We start from the raw sequence: 17,800 nt of genomic DNA, 5'->3' as shown, positions 1-17,800 counted from the left end.
CGTAGTTTTCTACAGATAAAAATTACCAAAGTTACAGAAACTCAAAAGATGTAGTGACTTTTCAAAAGTAGATTTTAAGTTTTAAAAACTTTTTTTATTTAAATTTTGTTCACTTTTAACGAAGTTACAACTGCTTGAATTCGTAGCACTAGAAGCTTTTGTTCCAACCCAATACATGATCAATATGAATAAAATATTTTTAAGCTAGTCTCGTAATAAAATTTGATGTATTTAAATATAAAATGTATCGAATATAGGTACATATACATATATTGATGTACATATTAAATATTGATATATTGAAATGTATAAAATATGTGAAGGGAATATAAAATATGAAATTTATTTTTTATTTTCAGCTATGTTTTTTTTACAATAGAAATACAATAAATTCTGTAGAATCATTAATCATTTTGGCAGAATTATTAACCAACAAGTTAGAATCAAATTTAATATCATCGTAATAAAGAGAATTTCCAGGACATTATCTGTTTCTCAAACGAAAATTATTCTTTGAAGTTTTATTCAACACAACGTCGCGCAAGGAATTAACGCGAAATAACGAAAAGTGATGCGAGCATGATTCAATTATTAGAACGGACAGCGATTATTCTAATGTTCGTCGAAGCTTTCGACGACGAGAGCTGCTTGTGAATCGATTGAAAATTACAGCTCGCGGGGAATTGGATCGGGCCCATCGCTAGCGCCAGTCGCGAGCCGAGGGGGAAGAGAAGAGAAACACACGTCGGCGTTGGGGGAGAAGCATAGCGAGCGAATAAGTGGGGACGACGGAATGAGGCGCGTGGTAGGATGGGGAAGGAGGATATGCGGGGGTTGAGAAGGAATGGTGAGAGAAGGGCGAGATGAGACAAAGACGGAGAGCGAGAAAGGGGTTGGGGGGAAAAGAGCGAAAGGGAGGATGGGGGATAGAGAGAGAAAGAAAGAGAGAAGCCGACCGGTAGAAAGGTTATAGCAGAAGGGAAACTACTATTGGAAGAACTCTGGGACGCGAGGGTGGGAAGAAGAGTGAAGAGGATAGCCGGGAGCGGGCCGTAGGGTTGGGGAGAAGGAGGGGGAATATGGACGAATACACAGAGAGCTAAAAGATGAAAGTATAACCCGAGCAATACACAGTGGCTCCCAAGTCAAATAGAACATTATAAGCTATGGTCCACTTGATGATACAAATGCTTTGAAGCATTTTTTGATTGGTCAATTAGTAAAATTCTTTCTTCCGATTGGTCAGTCAAAAGCTTCGAAGCATTTGTAGCGTCAAGTGGACCGCACCCTGTATCACGTATAAATAAAGTCGTTTCCGAACTTCGGTCCGATGGATATTGCAACGTCAATAAATTATCTTCCGTTAGCCGCCATATAAATCGCCCTAGGCGTATACGAGGTAAATCACGCTCCGCTTGGCGCGCTGCACATAGAGTGTGTCTTTCTTACGGCGCGCGGATTTTCACTCGTGCGGAAAATTTATTGGATTATATAAAGTCAGTGGCTATAGAAACTACGTTCGGAAATGCGAGAAAAATTATTTTCGTTCTTATCAAAGCTAAAAGCTTGTACATATCTATATAATAATTGTTATTCGTTCTCTGCAAAAAGAAATCAAACACATAATTATTTAGATAGATTGTTATTCATATTAAATAGATAATGGATACATATAATTATATAAAGTAAATGTTCAATCAGCGAACTATAATAAGAACTGAAATTTTTTTAAATTTAATTTGCAATTTCTTACAATCATAAAAAAACACTATATGTTTATGTAAGTAGTATAAAATTTTTTTAAATTGGAAAATGTAAATACTACGTCTTATTCAAAATGATGAGTGAAAATATGACAATGTTTGCGATTTAAAATAAACATTTTTTTGCAATAATTTTCAAATTATATGTTTTTAATACTTATTTTGAAACAAAACATTTAATATCTTTTTAGTTTATTATCTTCTCTCTTTGCCTTTCTTTCTTGCTGTTATTAACAAATGTCATAATAATTACAAATATATTGTTGATTTTTCAATCTAAAGCACATTCACTCATTGAATCACTTACCTTATATGCAATTATTACTGTCAGAAATAAACAATGAGATAATTCATATTAATAATCAATACAATAAATTTATATACACGTATAAGCGCAGCTGTGATGAAGTCATTCGATTACACATGGCATCGTTGAGGTTGCGTAAACGTTTGAACTCTGCTCGAACGGGCGATAATAATTTATGCGTCTAATGCGGAAAGAGCAGAGGCATACGGAGCAAGTAATAAGTCAAACTTGGCGAAAATGACGTCGCTCTGCAAGTACCGACGAACAATTAAATTATCGTGGAGGCGGAGCAGATAACGATGCACTCGAGATGCAGCATAAACCACGGTTTATATCGCGTGGATTATATACATATATAACGTATCACATAGATAGAGAAGGGAGAGACTATTATACACGCTCTCATCTTTCTCTCTCTTCCCCGATAATAAATAGTTGCATCTCACCGCGAAAGCTTTTGCACGCAAGTTCCTGGCATTCCCATGTAGAGTCGCTAGCTCTCAATTGAAAGTCGGTACAAATACGATGAGAGCCATGTTACATATGTAGGTAAATGGGAATTCTACCGGAAAAATTTCTTCCCGCCAAAATCCTGAATTCGTCATGCGTTATTTTTGCTCGCATGCTAGTTCGCGACCTCTCGATAATCGTTTAATTATTAACATTTATTGCATGAAAATAGTGAAATAAAAGTTTCATTTATTTCATAAAATAATAATTCTGTTAATGATATCTTATATAGCTGATATGAGTTGTTACTATATGTTATACTATATCGATTTTGCTAACAATAATTGAATCAAGCTTTGCGATAAAGCAACATTTTGCAACATTAAATTAATATATAGAATAAGTATATAACAGCAATCTTCTCTCTCTCGTAGTTATCATTAATAAATCATTTAAAAACTAAAATTCTACATTGAGAAAAATGTTCTTATTATACCAACAAAAGAATACATTCAAAATTTTAATCACGTAAATCAGAGAATTTTGGCTATTGTAATTGAATTTCTGATTATCTCGACTAGAATGTTTAATAGATGTAACTATAAGTATTTGATTTGTACTTTTTTGTTTGAATTCCAATTTGTTAGAATTCTAGGCTTCATAGGCTCTAACAATTATATTCTTTCGATTTAGACAAACACTGATCTGTCATTATTGGCTATTATGCTATGATGTATGGTAGATACTAGGTATATCAATTATTGTTCATTTGACTGTTTACACTGTTTATATTGACATGAAGCTCTGTTTAAACATAATTTTTATCGTTTTTTGACACACAATTTTATCGTTTATCATTTCTTAATTTTAATGAAGCGGAGGAAATTCGTGGAAAATACATAGCAATTTTTTTACTCATCATTAGAATTTTATTAATTAAAAACTCTATTTTCTTGCTTTCGATCGAGGAAACAATTATGAGGAATTTAGATGCCGTACTATGTCCTTCATAGTGGCTTCATTGTCATCTTACGTTTTTTAACTCAATTCTGATGTTTCTTATTGTTATATTATTTTTAATCTATTATATATACATTTTTATATACGTTTTATGTATTCGACTAAGTAAGTCGAAACGTTCCCTTGCAAGATGTATCGTCGTGGAAAAAATTAATTATGTATAATTTTAATATTATAATAAACTAGTTTTTAATTTGTAATCTATTGTCAGTTTGCTCTAATTTAACCTCTTTACTGATATTGTTGCGTAGCAAAACAGCGCCAGATATTAAGATTATTTTATATTATTATTGTTTTTGTACTTCATTCTATCATATTTACTACAAATAGTTAAATATTATTATATTTCTTAACTCATATAGTTTATTTAGTTTTCTTACCATAATTTCATAATATATAGTTAAGATGTACAATATATTTTCTATGGCTGTGTTCCAAAATTCACTGTCAGTGCTGAGAATCTATAGCGCATGCACATAACATAAACTATAAATTTTCAGCCCTGGCAGTAAATTTAGAACGTAACTTATATTTCTCCTAAATTTTCTAGTAATTGGTACTATTTTTTCTGATATATGTTATACATGTTTATATATTTATTTATTGCTGGTTTCAATTTAATTTATCTGCGCAGATAATAATGTCCCTAATGATAAATACTTTTTAAATAATTCAATGCTCATAATTCACACATTGTATATTGAGAAATACTTTTCTTTGCAGGACGAGGTGCTGACGATTTCAGAAAAAGTAGTCGTCCGCGTGCACGACCTAGTCACATGGCTTTCACCTACGTTGGAATGGTCGTGGGGACGGGAAGTGTCCTATCCGACGACCCCGACGTCGTCCCCGGAGACTAGTCCACTCAGATACGAGATGCCGCAGCCGCAGGTGCTGACGGATCCGGGGATCGATTTCTCAGACGTCGAGAAACAGCAGAAGGAATACGAAAGCAACCTGAACTCTTCGAAAAGATCGGACAGCTTCCAAACGAAGGTGGTAGTGCTCTCATATCCTAGATACTGCCGCTATAGGGCACTTCTACGTAGACTCGAAGGTGCCGAGCCTTCCTGGCTGTGCTCGTCCATCGCGGCCGCGTTAGGAGGCTTCACCGCGACGCCAGGCACCAAGGTGCTCTTCTGCAGAGACACATTTGACTATCCGGATCTCGAGACTCATGAGCTGCTGTGTAATCACTTGGGTATGTATATCATTTGTCGATTATTTAATTTAAACCTTTAGTACACACAATAATTGGGTCATTTGCGTCATCTTGCACATTTCTTTTCTTTGAAAAATTAGAAGCATCAAGTAATTAGCTATAATATTTATGTTGTACAATTTTTGTAAATAGACAATTTTACAAATACTTTCTAAAGATGTTAAAGCATATGTAAGAATCACTTAATCCGGGAATGGTCGCGTCCCAGTTATTTTTCCGTTTTCCATTTATATCTTTCAATTTGTTTAAATGTTTGTTAATGTTTTTTCGTAAGATAAAGTTAAAACAAAAACATATACATATAAATAAAATTATTTCTAGTAATTATATTATATTCCTTTGTAATTGATTAATAATGTAACATTATTTTAACATGTTTTTCATTAACTATTACTTATTATTATAGTAATTAGTGTAATTACAATCCATATATACATATATATATGGATTATACACACAATATATTATATATCCTAATGTAGCAAATTTATATTTCAAAATGACCGAGACGCGCCTACTATAATGTTAGTCAATTCACACGCCTACTATCGGATTAATATAATGTTTCTATATTTGTTAAAGCGATAAAAATTAAACTGGAACACGAATGACTCATTGTGTGTAATAAAAGGACCGAAAATCATGTATATTAAGTGTGTGTAATAAAAGGACCGAAAATCGTGTATATTAAGAATTAAAATTAACTATTCGGTTTGTAAAAAGATCTTGCAAGATTTCTTTCATTTGTTGTATATTTATTTACAAAATAACAGATAATATGGAATATTCGGGAAATCGTTGTACAACCGAAAAATGATTTTTCTTTTGATAAGAAAAAGACGAATGAAAAATGTAGGAGAAATTTTTTTATTAATCATGTTGCGTGCATATATTTTTTGAAAAAAAATTATTTTGATTGCTGAGAGATGAAAATATTCGTAGGTATACACACATTTAACTGCTAGCGTTTGTGTGTGCGTTTAACTTATAAAGACGCTTGTAACGTGTAACCTTGGAGTTTATTTGCTTGATACTACGAACGTATTATATTATGTATAATATGTCACTATACACACACAGAGAATACGTTGTCCATTAATACTAACAAAAGTGCTGACATCATTATTAACTTATCTTCCAAAAAGAAAATGATAATATATTACAATTAAGTACGAAAACCTGACGTATCTTTTTTTAATACTGGAAACTTGAGGCGATAATGTTTCGATTGCATTTATTTATTACTAATAACTATTCTAAGCAATACGTAATTAAAGCACAGCATAATATCTTCACATTGAAAATAATTTTCGAAAAACGTAAAAAATCAATAAAAAGCTTTTATTCTCTTCTTATTTATCTTTCACTATGAATTGTTTCATCTATCAGTTTTATGCTTTACTAATTATAATTTATTAAATATCTCATACAATTTTGATTTGAGATTTTTTTTTAATAAGTGTTTATTGTAAATATCGACAACTACTTTAATGTAAAAAAAGAGATAGATAAAAAATATGAAGCCATACTTTAATTGTGTTAACTACAGAGAAGAGCGGACTTGTGTGAAGGTAATTTTAGAACGTTTCGATGAAATATTTTAAAAGCTTCTCTCTCAGTCATTCGTAAATGGATACAATATAATTAATATTCTTCTGTTTAATAACGAATAAATAAACCGTATGATATATATCTTTGCGATGTAAAGATATCGATTCATATCTGTTCATACAGAGATTTTTTTTTGCAATAATATCTATATTTTAAGGCTTCGCTTGAATCTCACGCGATAATAAATTCAATTTGCGCATTTATATACATACGCACACGCTCGTCGAGAAGAATCCGAACACATAAAACAAGAGATGAGCGATATTATTTTCGATTCTCGCGCGTTCCTCTTTGTATTCGCCGGATGAAACACGGAGATAACACAAAGATACCGATCGGCAGAACATAACAGCTCGCTCGCTTAACGATACAACACATACGAAAGTGCCGACTGTAGCCTGCGCCGGCGCTGGGAAAAAAAACGCGTTTGCGTTTGCGACCGCGCCGTTTCATTGGATCGCTCGTGCACGATGCGGAAAACGTCCTTATCCCGATGGGATGCGATAGACGAGATAAGGCCCAAGCCGCCCAGCGCCCACCGCCTAGCGGCCGCATCGCGACGCGACCGAGCTAACCGAATTAACGGTTAGGCTCTAGACAATCCTATTGTCAGGAGCCGAAACCCGAATCCGCCGTTAAGCCGTCATCTCGGTCTGGCAGTTCTGGCACATTCGTCGTTTTTCCGACGCGACGCATCGCTCGACGCTCGTGAGTAATTCGACATTCGAGCGGGGGCAAGCGCGCGTGCGGCGTGCACGCATGATCCTGCGCTCGTGACGAAAGCGACAACTCGCCTGCTCGCCTCTCGCGTGCGTGCAATCGTGCAGAGACGTGCATTCGTCCGACGTTCGCGAGACGTGCGACCGATCGAAAAATCGGCGGTGCCCCCCCTTCCCCCCTCCTCTCGTCCCTCCTCTCCCCGCCACGTAACGTATTGACGTTCGTGTCGAAAATCCGATCTCGCTAGCTGCCGACCGGTTAGTGACGTTAGTGTGCCTCTTTTCATCGTCCGGCTTCGATTGGTCGTGATCAAATTGCGGTTTTTTCTTCCGCGATCAAAGTGTGGTTTTTTTTTTTATCGCGCGATCTGGTTCATCGCCAGCGTGACGCTTTATTACGTATGGATATCGTCCATCGCGATTCGAGCACACGTAGTGAATATCGCGTGCGTATGTGTATGTGTGTACGTGTGACGGGTGGGCAGTAGTGTGCAAATAGTACAGCCGACGAACTTATTCCACACGATTCGTATCCTCGTTGTCAACTACGCGTTTCACGGAAAATATCGTCTTTAGAGTGGATTGATTAACAGTCGCTGGAAGACTTAAAGATTCGTTTTGCGCGAATTCATCGAGTTCCTGTCGACTCGACATCTCGACAACGAACTCTGTGATTCGTTTGTTTTTGTCCGCCCGGGCTCGTCGTATATTTTCGCTTTGCCAAGTTACATTGTCCACGGTAAAAAAAAAAAAAAAAACTGCTGTCGCCGGAGGATTATTACGATTATCGCCTGTTTGACAATAAACCTATAATCGTGAGTGTCGTCCGAAACTTCACTACGGAAACAATGGCGATTGTGATGAGAATTCGGAATAATAAAGTGGTTTATCTGAATATACCTGGTAAGATAGTAGAGTATATACGTATTTGTTAATTTCTAAGGAAATGATTATAAGTTCGTGTTCGCGCGAATACGATTCCGTTGAATGCGCACGTCGTGTCGCGCGTTCGCACGTGTGCCGATGTACCTACATATGTATATAGGCCTGTTCTTTTTGATTGAACTTTTGCACTAGTTCATCTTTCTTCCTTTTCTCTCCAGGAGGAAAGAAGAGAAAGAAAGATGAACCAGTGCAAAAGTTCAGCCAAAAAGAACAGGCCTCGTGTAATCTTTTAACACGTTAAAATAGTTTAGAAGCACGAGTCACGTGGTCCAGTCTTTTTTTATAAGTGTCGATTTTTAAGATATTGCATCTTCTTATTTTTTCATTTAAGACCGTCTCAATTAATCATAAGTTATTAACTAATCACAGAACCGTATTAGCGTAAGACATTATACTTAAGATGAAATCTTGTTGAAACAAAAACGGACTGTGAATATCGGCTGTAAATTATTGTTATTGATAATCGAATGTCAGGAACTAGTCTACCTACAATCTTATCTCCCAACAATTGTTACCCAGTTGAAAATTACCATTGTGCGTTATATTATGCAAGTTGATAATGAAATATATAAACGTATACCGGATGTCAGTACAAAGTCAATTGCAATTTCATGAATATTACTTACAGATAATTACTATTAAAGTACGTCTTAATTAAATGGACAAAACGCGCTTTGATTGGATTTTATAACGTGCCGATTTTGTTGTGAAGAACATCGGATAAATAGTTAAATTAATAAAATTGATAAATTAAAGTTGAGAATAGATGATCGTATAAATAGCTTACTACAAACTTTCGAGTCATTTCGACATCCGGTCTGTTTGTTGATAACATTGTTCCGCATTCAAATAAATAAATAAATATCTTCTCGACCTTGTAGTCACTACAAAGTATTCAACAGGTCACGTGTGCCTATCGTGTTTACGTGCCTTATTATCGTGCTTACGACATTAATGCTTGAAACAGTTATTTTATATGAAATATAAGTTTGTTTAATTCATCGCGTGTGTCTACATAACATATAATAATGTTACGTACTTAAATATATATCGTAATCTTAATCCCGCTGGTCCGTTCGGATTTGAGTATTTGACTCAAAATGTAATTTATTTCCTTACTAATATTTTATTAAAAAATTTTTTCTCTGGTAAATTAAAAATAAGGAACTAAATTAAGGTTCAATTAGGTTAATGATTAAAATAACAAAATGAAAGGCTACATGCCCTAGCCAGATATTAATGCTAATTGTAATTAGCATTAAACATCTAGCTTTAGCTCGTAGCCCTTTAGTTTGTTATTTTGATTATTTTTTCTGGTATTTGATGCCTTCGCTGTTAATCTTTAGTATAGTACACAATATTGTGGGGGTCATTCGCAGTCATTCGTGTCTTGTGCATTTCTTTTCTTGGAAATACTAGAAGCACCTGGCAAAATAATGATCTCTCTAGCCTTTTTTTTTTTTAAAACAACTTTATAAGTACTTTCTAAAAATATTGAAGTATATGTAAGAATCACTTAATAATTTTTGTGTATTTGTAAAAGTGATGAAAATTAATACACACAAACGACCTATCGTCTGTACTAAAGGTTAATATAAAAATTTTTTTCTGTTTGATTTCTGTTGAATTTTTTTTATTTTTTACAACTTTTTAATTATTGACTCAAACGGTATGATCGTATAGTAAATTTGAACAGACCAGCAGGCAGAGTTGACTAGAAAAGTCGAGTGGGTGGAAAAAATCGTGATAAATTCTGAATTTTACTGTTCCAATGGAATAAATGAAAACGATTAATACAGGAACTATGAAAACGATTAATACGTAATATTAAAAAATATATTTTTATACCGTATGCAAAAAAGATATTAATTACAATAGTTAAAAAAATCAAACAAATCAACAATAATAAACTAATAGCAACAAAATCTTATAGTAAAATCTTTTTTAATTAAAATTAATGTGTGAAACACGTTTATAAAAACAGAAACTTTGGAGATAATATAAACGCTATTAAATTGTATATTAATTTTTAATTTCATGAGAAAAACATGATAGTATACAATAGAATTAAAAATGTTTACCAGTACAGATTTGGTTTGCGTTTATTACTCAATGTTTTGTGACAAAAAACTAATTTATTTATTGATTCTTAAGCCGGCGACACACGATGCTTGTTTTCTTGCTGGATTGCTAGCTATAATATTATAGATTCTTGCCACCGTATTGGCTGCGATGCTGGCACTGTCCGCAACCAATACGATGCGATGGCAAGATTCTAATCCAGCTAGAAATCCATCAGGAAAACAAGCATCGTGTGCCGCAGGCTTTAATCTATTATTTACGGATTTTATTTTGGGTAAAGCTTAAATTGGAAACACTATCAATTGTCGCTAAAATGTATAGTGATACTGAAAGTTTCACAACTGTCCGGAACCGATTTGATTCTCCATGAAATATGTTGTTAAACACGAAAATCTAAGAGACACGTATTTTTTTTTATACGTGCGCTAACTCATGTTTAAGGGATGAAACACCCCTTTGAAAAAAAAAAACCGGTATTTCTATTTCGAACCGAATACCGTCGGAAGTATAAAAGATGGAAAAAAATTTTTTAAACAAAAGTACGATTTCAAGAGTACTTCAATTAACATTGTGTTAAACAAGGACAGATGATGAATCCGAGGCATTCGAGCGACGTTTCCGAACGCAGCCAATGTTGTGAAGAAAAAAAATTCTTTTTAATTTTTTTGTTAACAATTGTTAAACAAAAAAGTTAAACAAATTTTTTTTCTTCACAACATTGAAGTACTCTCGAAACCGTACAACTTGTTTAAAAAATTTTTTTCCATCTTTTATACTTCCGACGATATTCGGCTCGAAATAGAAATACCGGTTTTTTTTTTAAAGGGGTGTTCATCCCTTAACATGAGTTAGCGCACGTATAAAAAAAATACGTGTCTCTCTCTCTCTTAGATTTTCGTGTTTATCAACATATATGGAGAATCAAATCGGTTCGAGACAATTGTGAAACTTCCCTTGTGAGTGATACTAGAATATTGAATTAGAATATTGGTAGCAAAATTTTCTATTTATTTTATTTTTAATAAAAGAGACCATTTTTTCTGGAAAAGATCGATTTATCATTGATGTAGATTTTGTGCAAAAAATATAGAAATTTGTCAATCCTACCAACAGAGTTAAAAGATGCATTATTAAATGATCAATTTTCTGTAAACTCTCTAATGGTGACATACGATATATAATATGGAAGCTTTTTGATTGTTCAGTATAATAAATTTTACAAATCTCGTTGAATAACGTCAAGTTTTTTGTCGAAAAGAAAAGATCAAAGCAAATTGAAATATTTTGCGATTGTTATTCTTATCGTTATTAATGATGAATATCTCTTATGATCGCATCGTTATATTACGACGAATATTTGTATGTCGAGGATGGACATCTGACTTTTTTCACAATTAAAACATATTAAAATTATATTCAGCAATTTTCAGATAAATCTAACGTGATGATGTTTATGATTTTCAGCGCCAAAATTAAAAGGTAGACCACGAAGAAAGCGTAAAAAGCGCAGCGCTTCGCCCGGCGAATCCTCGAACGAGAGCGAAGCCTCAGTGGCGTCGACGTCGAAGAGTACGTCGGCGATCACCAGCTTGGTGATACCCACGGTCGGAAGACCGCCCTCGTCCGGGATACGGCGGAGCGAGAGAAAGACCAGCGCGGAAGAAAGGCAGTTCATCACCGACGTGCAGAGTTTTATGAACTCTCGGGGTACGCCGGTCGGAAAGATGCCACTGCTGGGCTACAGGCAGAGTCAGTATCTTGTTATTTTTCCTCGGATTTTCTATCCGATGACCGGTCTTGCCACCGGAAAGGCGTTTCTCTGATTTTTCAAATTTCTATCCGCGTAATACCGCTGCAGCAACTTTGGCTGCTAGACTGCAGAGAGCTAAGACACAGCAGGGTTTCCTTCTCGCAATATATATATCACAATTATTTCGTGCTTACGGCTCTAACAATCTTTTTTTTTTTCATAGTCGATCTGTTCCTGTTCTATACAAAAGTGCAAATGCTTGGTGGTTATGACTCTGTCAGTGCTGGCCGCCTTTGGAAGACCATCTATGATGACATCGGTGGTAATACGGGTTCTACTAGCGCAGCGACTATTACACGTAGACATTACGAAAGGTAAAATATTTTAGCGGATTCTTATTACGCGATTGTCTTTATTTGAGCATTAATATCTCTGTATACATATATTTATAAAAATATTTTTTAATATAGAGATTATCCCCTATAAATGCGTTTAAATTATAAAAAGATTTTATTGTATCTGCAGATTATTGTTACCTTACGAAAGGTATCAACGAGGCGAAGAAACAAAAGTGAGACTGAATCTCGGACGACGTACCAAGAGTACGAGTGCATCCGAAGATTTATACATCAAGGAGGAATCGAGCGAGCTGTATATGTCGGAAACACCTCCACCAATAGATGTAATTCCTGCGACCACAACACCACCCTTACAACCAATAATGTCAGCAACAACAACGGTAATTGGCAGTAATTTAATTAATGTGATAGTACGCTTAATGCAACTTAATTTTTTCATGCCATATCTTTTCCCACTTGCAGACTTTACTCTTGAGTGAGAAACCCAAAGCCGAAACCGGCAAGACATCTTCGTTACGTAGCGTGCGAGTGAAACCGGAACGCCTGAAATCTTTGAATACAATAATCGCCAATAATACGACACCTTCCAGCCAGCAAGCTAGCCAACTGCCAAGTCCACCGCCATCCTCCAATACATCTATCTCGACGCCCAATAGCACACCCTCCACAACACCGACGAATGGTACCAGTAACAATCAGAGTGTCTTGGAGAGGCAGCTCAACAGTCCTTTGATATCCCAACAAGTTCCACCATCGTGTTCGCCACCAGGCTTGCCTGTGACTAGTGTAGCGGCAAACGCGTCGACGGTTGTCACTCTAACGCCTCCACCTGAGAAGGATATGAAGGAGATCAAGTTGGATCCCAAGCAAACAACTTTACTGGCACAAGGCAAGGAAAATATACCACTATTCGGCGGCGAGAAATTCGCGGAAAAGACGATAATGCCACCAGTCTCCAGATCACCTGAAGTGATCGACCTTGAAAACGAGAACGACACGAGTCGAGACAAAATAATCATTCCCAGCTTTAAGAAACGTAAGCTCGAGATTTTGCGTGAAGGCGGTCTCGAAGTTACCGCCGTCGATCTGGACGTACGACCGAGCGTAATTCAAAGCTGTGTTGGCATGTCGCCGCAACATCAACAGCAGCAATCACCATCCTTTCCTGCTACAATGAAGTCTACTGAAGAGAAGCAACCGTCGATCTCACCGTATCCACTTCCAGTTACGCCCAACTCCATTCCTAAATTGATATCAGTCACTGTGACACCCGACATAGGACATATGTTACCATCGCCGCATGAGCATCAAAATCATCCGCCGCGAATACCAACGATTAAACAATTACCAGTTCATCACAACAATAACAATATTAGCATGATGAACAACAATAATATGATAAACAGTCGAATAATAAATCTCGGTAGCTCGAACAATACCGCGCTGTTGCAATTGTATGCGAACGCGAACGTCGTACCATCAACGATTCCGTCTGTGCAACAATCAAGCCATCGTTTCGTTCCACCAAATATTCCAAATGGCAGGTTATTACCACCAAAGGTGACACAGTCAAGGTCGATATTTGTGCACAATGAAAGGACGGTTTATGGAAATCCCAAGGATATTTTGAACTCTCCTCCAAAATATCACTCGCCGCATCCGCATCAACAACAGCAACAACAGCAACAACAACGCTCACAGCAACATCCACAAATGAGCTCCAGCAACGACATCGGACAAAGTGTTCTCGATCTGACGCAAAAGAACGAGAAACCGACGTTCCCTAGGCCCAGTCTAGAAATAGTCAGAGTACCTGTAGTGCAGAGGCCTAATCCATTAAATCTGGACGTGCGGAATTCACCCGTAGCTAAGGACAAATTGTCGGACAGACCTATCGTCGACTGTCCAAAGCGAATACCCTTCCCTGCCTACCAAAACGTAATTGACAGTCGAACTATCGCGTCGAATAACCTCGAGATTACACTAGTGAATCCCAAGCATAAAAACAATCATCACGTCATACCGTCTCACGTCCAAATACCAAGTCCACCTAATAAAAATGCGATAGGAACGATAAGTAACGTACAAATGAGGCAGCAACAATCGCAGCAACAAGTGAATGGAAAGTATACGGTGAGAAATGAGCCGATTTCGCCATACACACCAAGGAAGCCAAGTCATCCCATCATACCAAACATACCCAATTTGAATCATTTGAATCATAGTGGAAGTTCATTTCCTAGAATTCAGGCAACGACACTGCAACCACAACAACAAATGAGCATTGATAGGAGGAAAGCGGCTGCGGAGGCCGGTAGGGATCATCAACATCGTAGGATTAGCGAGGGCGAGAAATCATCTTTGGCAGCGCAACAGCAGCATCATCATCATCATCATCATCACCACCATCAGGAACCCAGGCAGAACGAGGCTGGACGGCGGCACAGTTTACCCAGCATACCATCGGGATTCGTACCGACGGTACCACAAAATAATTCTGCTCCCTTTCCTTTACCACAATTGCCAAACGCGTCCGGCAAGTTCCTACCAATTTTGGATCCCATGTACTATTCCGCGTTCTATAACGGTTTGTTCCCACCGCCGATTCCGCCCACGGCCACCGCAGCTGCTGCCGCGTCGTCGTTTTTACCGCCGGAATTTAACGCATATTACAAGGAATTACTCGCTTCCTCGCAACCAAGACTGACGGGGATGACGGGGCAGCCGCCGCATCAACAGTCGGCCGCTCCAACGTCTAAATAGACAATGGGATCTCAACATTTAGGGTTTCCGGCATAGCGAAAGACGCTTTGATTACTAGAGAGACAAGGATCCGTCGGACTTCTTCGCTGTCGAAATGTATATCAGCGAATATAGTGAAGCGATATAATGATAAAGAGTGATGCGGTTTGTTAAAATTATCTATATGTTTAGTTATGTTGTTTTTATTCGATTAAAGCAACAAGACGAAATTATTCACAGTGTTTATTCATGATAGAACAAAGATAATCCTACAGGGTCTCGCGCAAAGGTAAAATGAAGTATCGGTCAGATTAAGTGCAGATGTTAGACAAAGATATATAAGAGATTCAAATTATGATATATTTCATATCATTAATTACAAATATTTCCAATAGATGATTAGAAAGAAATATTTATATTGCGCGTTTGGTGAGAAATGCAATAATATGCGAACCTTGTTACTCGCATAACATTTTGTTGTCGCTCGATTTGATATAATTAATAAGATTTAATATATAATTAACATTTTTTTAAATAATTTTAATAGTATACGTACTATATATAACGTTATATCTAATGTGCGAGTATAAGCCTTTTTCTGAAATTATATTCTTGAATTCGTCTTTGCACGACACTCTAGAGGATTATCGATATTAAGAAAAAGATCCTGTGATAAAAATGCGACACAAAATGTATTGCTATTCAAGGAGACAGTCGATGGAATCCACAGAAAATCGTTATTTTTATATGTTTATTTTATATAAATTGTTTACGCGCGTTTTTTATTTTCAATTAATGTTACAAGACAAAATATTCTGATTTGGAAACTTGCACCTGTGCTATGCTAGAGTTTCCGAATGTCTCGTTTCCTCGTAAAAAGAATTTCTTCCTGAGAACAATTACTTTTTTCTTTTCTTTGCATATTTAGATACGTATTTTCAAAAGAGTATTGTTATCGTTAATTTCAAATTCGTCGAGTCTTTATTTTCGGTTTTCGTTCCGCAAGTGTACATTTTGATTTATTTTGAATGCACTATGTGATAAACCCGATGCGAAAAAAAAAAGAAAAGAACTATGGCGAACATTTAGCCGGCGGATCATCGGAACGTATAATTGTTTACTGTGTGTAACGGAGTAAATCTTATGTAGTAACGTTCGCGAAAACCCAATGTACTGTGTATAAGCTAGACAATTTTCATTATAATAAAAAAGAGACACTCGTACACAATCACATACACCGCTCTATAGTCACCTCTTAACGATATAAGCGCACGCATGCAATGTTATATGCAGCGACATGTATATAATGTATATAACTACGTAAATCATTAAGCTAGACAAATCCTACATTATCTCTCAACATTACGTAAGAAAGTTAAGTTTAGTAAATGTACACAGGCTGTCTTGCTCGTGTGGCCAACGATCGTCGTATCGCTGTGTTTTTCCTTAAGAGGAAGGAAAACGATATTTTTCTTCAGAACATTTCCGATGGTCTCTTTTTTCGCTCGGAAGACATTTGTGACGATCTTTCGTTTTCTAACGCCGCGCCACGCCGCGCCGTGTCGACGTGAGGGAGCGCGCGATGTAAGCTTTTCGTTTTATCTCTGTAAAAAGCATCCGGAACCGCGTGCAATCAATGAATTAATTGTTACGCTATCGCTATTAAACATGATCGAACATCGCGGGCCACCACAATACTTTGAAAACAGATTTTAAAAAAAATTACCGACGGTATATCCATGTTAAATGTAGGCATATTGATAGAATCTGTTCGTTTTAGGATACTCTGATCAAAAGAATACTAATAAACTAATGAGAATAAACGTTATAAAGCATTCGTAACCCTAAGACGTACAAGAGGAAGAAAGATCCGTTTCGGATCATTCTGGCGAAAAAAAAGAAAATCAGATCAGATTTCTATATTGATGTCTTTCAAGAGTATGAATTGTTCACGTTTTTTCGGATGGTTCTTTCGTGATAACAAAGGCGTTGCGGCGCCGATTGCGAGACCGCGGCTGATTAACAATAGCCTTCCAGTGGTATTCAACGAGTCGAGAAACAGAATTATCGATTATCGATCAGCGCGAAGGGTCAGGACACGAGACGCTACTACTGTTGTTATTTTTGTAAGACCGCGGCTGACTTCCGGCGACCCGGGCGCGTCGCGACTACGTCGTCGCGTCGCGTCGCTTTTCGACATGGTGCTATGCGACGAAGAAATTCTATTGTAAGTCTTTTGGAAAAAATTTTAACGGGCATTGTTGGGTACCAGTGGATCTCTGGCGCGATCGCCCGAAAGAACTACATACACAATCTTAAAATAGATCTTCACGTCCAAGTCTGATAAATATATATACAGAAACAAAAAAGTTAAAGGAACTCCACGGGTTCTAGCGTATGTATAAAGAGAGGAAAGAAGGAGATAGTCGAGAATACGGATCTCCGTTATGATTACGATTCGCTGTAATATCGCGGGATTCGTACAGCGCTGCAGCGGCGAGGAAAGCGAAGGACGGCAAAGTCAATGTCGTCGAGTCTCCGCAAAGGGAAAGGCTTTTATGAGAATACGTGCCATAAAAAACTGATTAGATAGCGACTACGAAATCGAACGATGGCGACGGTCATTTGTACATGCTTTTGACGAGCCCCTTAACTGCAGTTCGAGAAATTAAGAAGGTAGACGCGAATCGAAAAGAAAAAAGATTAAGGAGAATAATTACAATGTGCAAAGAATTCCACGTGGAAGATTTTATATGATTTTTCGTTTATATTCTGTTACCGCGATTGTTTTATAAATCTCGAGTCCTTTTTTTTAGCGCGCGTGAGAGTG

At 36.7% G+C, this 17,800-nt stretch overlaps 1 protein-coding gene across 1 annotated transcript; it reads left to right on the top strand.

Annotated features, from left to right (window-relative positions):
- Positions 1-4,267: 4,267 nt before the first annotated feature.
- Positions 4,268-14,991, top strand: LOC108728663 (uncharacterized). The gene is made up of 5 exons (XM_018457382.1): positions 4,268-4,741; positions 11,584-11,868; positions 12,093-12,243; positions 12,395-12,608; positions 12,691-14,991. Exons 1-5 carry the CDS (start codon positions 4,417-4,419, stop codon positions 14,989-14,991), a joined length of 3,276 nt encoding a protein of 1,091 aa, XP_018312884.1. The 5' UTR covers positions 4,268-4,416.
- The last annotated feature ends 2,809 nt before the right edge of the window (positions 14,992-17,800 follow it).

Source organism: Mycetomoellerius zeteki, unplaced genomic scaffold (assembly GCF_001594055.1).
Source record: "Mycetomoellerius zeteki isolate Tzet28-1 unplaced genomic scaffold, Tzet1.0 scaffold62, whole genome shotgun sequence".
In the NCBI taxonomy this organism is placed as follows: Eukaryota; Metazoa; Arthropoda; class Insecta; order Hymenoptera; family Formicidae; genus Mycetomoellerius; species Mycetomoellerius zeteki.
Note: the sequence above shows the minus strand (reverse complement) of the source record. Positions and strands in the feature narration are given on the sequence as shown.

Excerpts from the sequence above, each read along its gene's own strand:
- LOC108728663 (XM_018457382.1), top strand. The coding sequence starts at position 4,417 with ATGCCGCAGCCGCAGGTGCTGACGGATCCGGGGATCGATTTCTCAGAC. Across the intron at positions 4,742-11,583 it reads GCTGCTGTGTAATCACTTGG|CGCCAAAATTAAAAGGTAGA; the intron begins GTATGTATATCA and ends TATGATTTTCAG. Across the intron at positions 12,609-12,690 it reads TAATGTCAGCAACAACAACG|ACTTTACTCTTGAGTGAGAA; the intron begins GTAATTGGCAGT and ends TCCCACTTGCAG.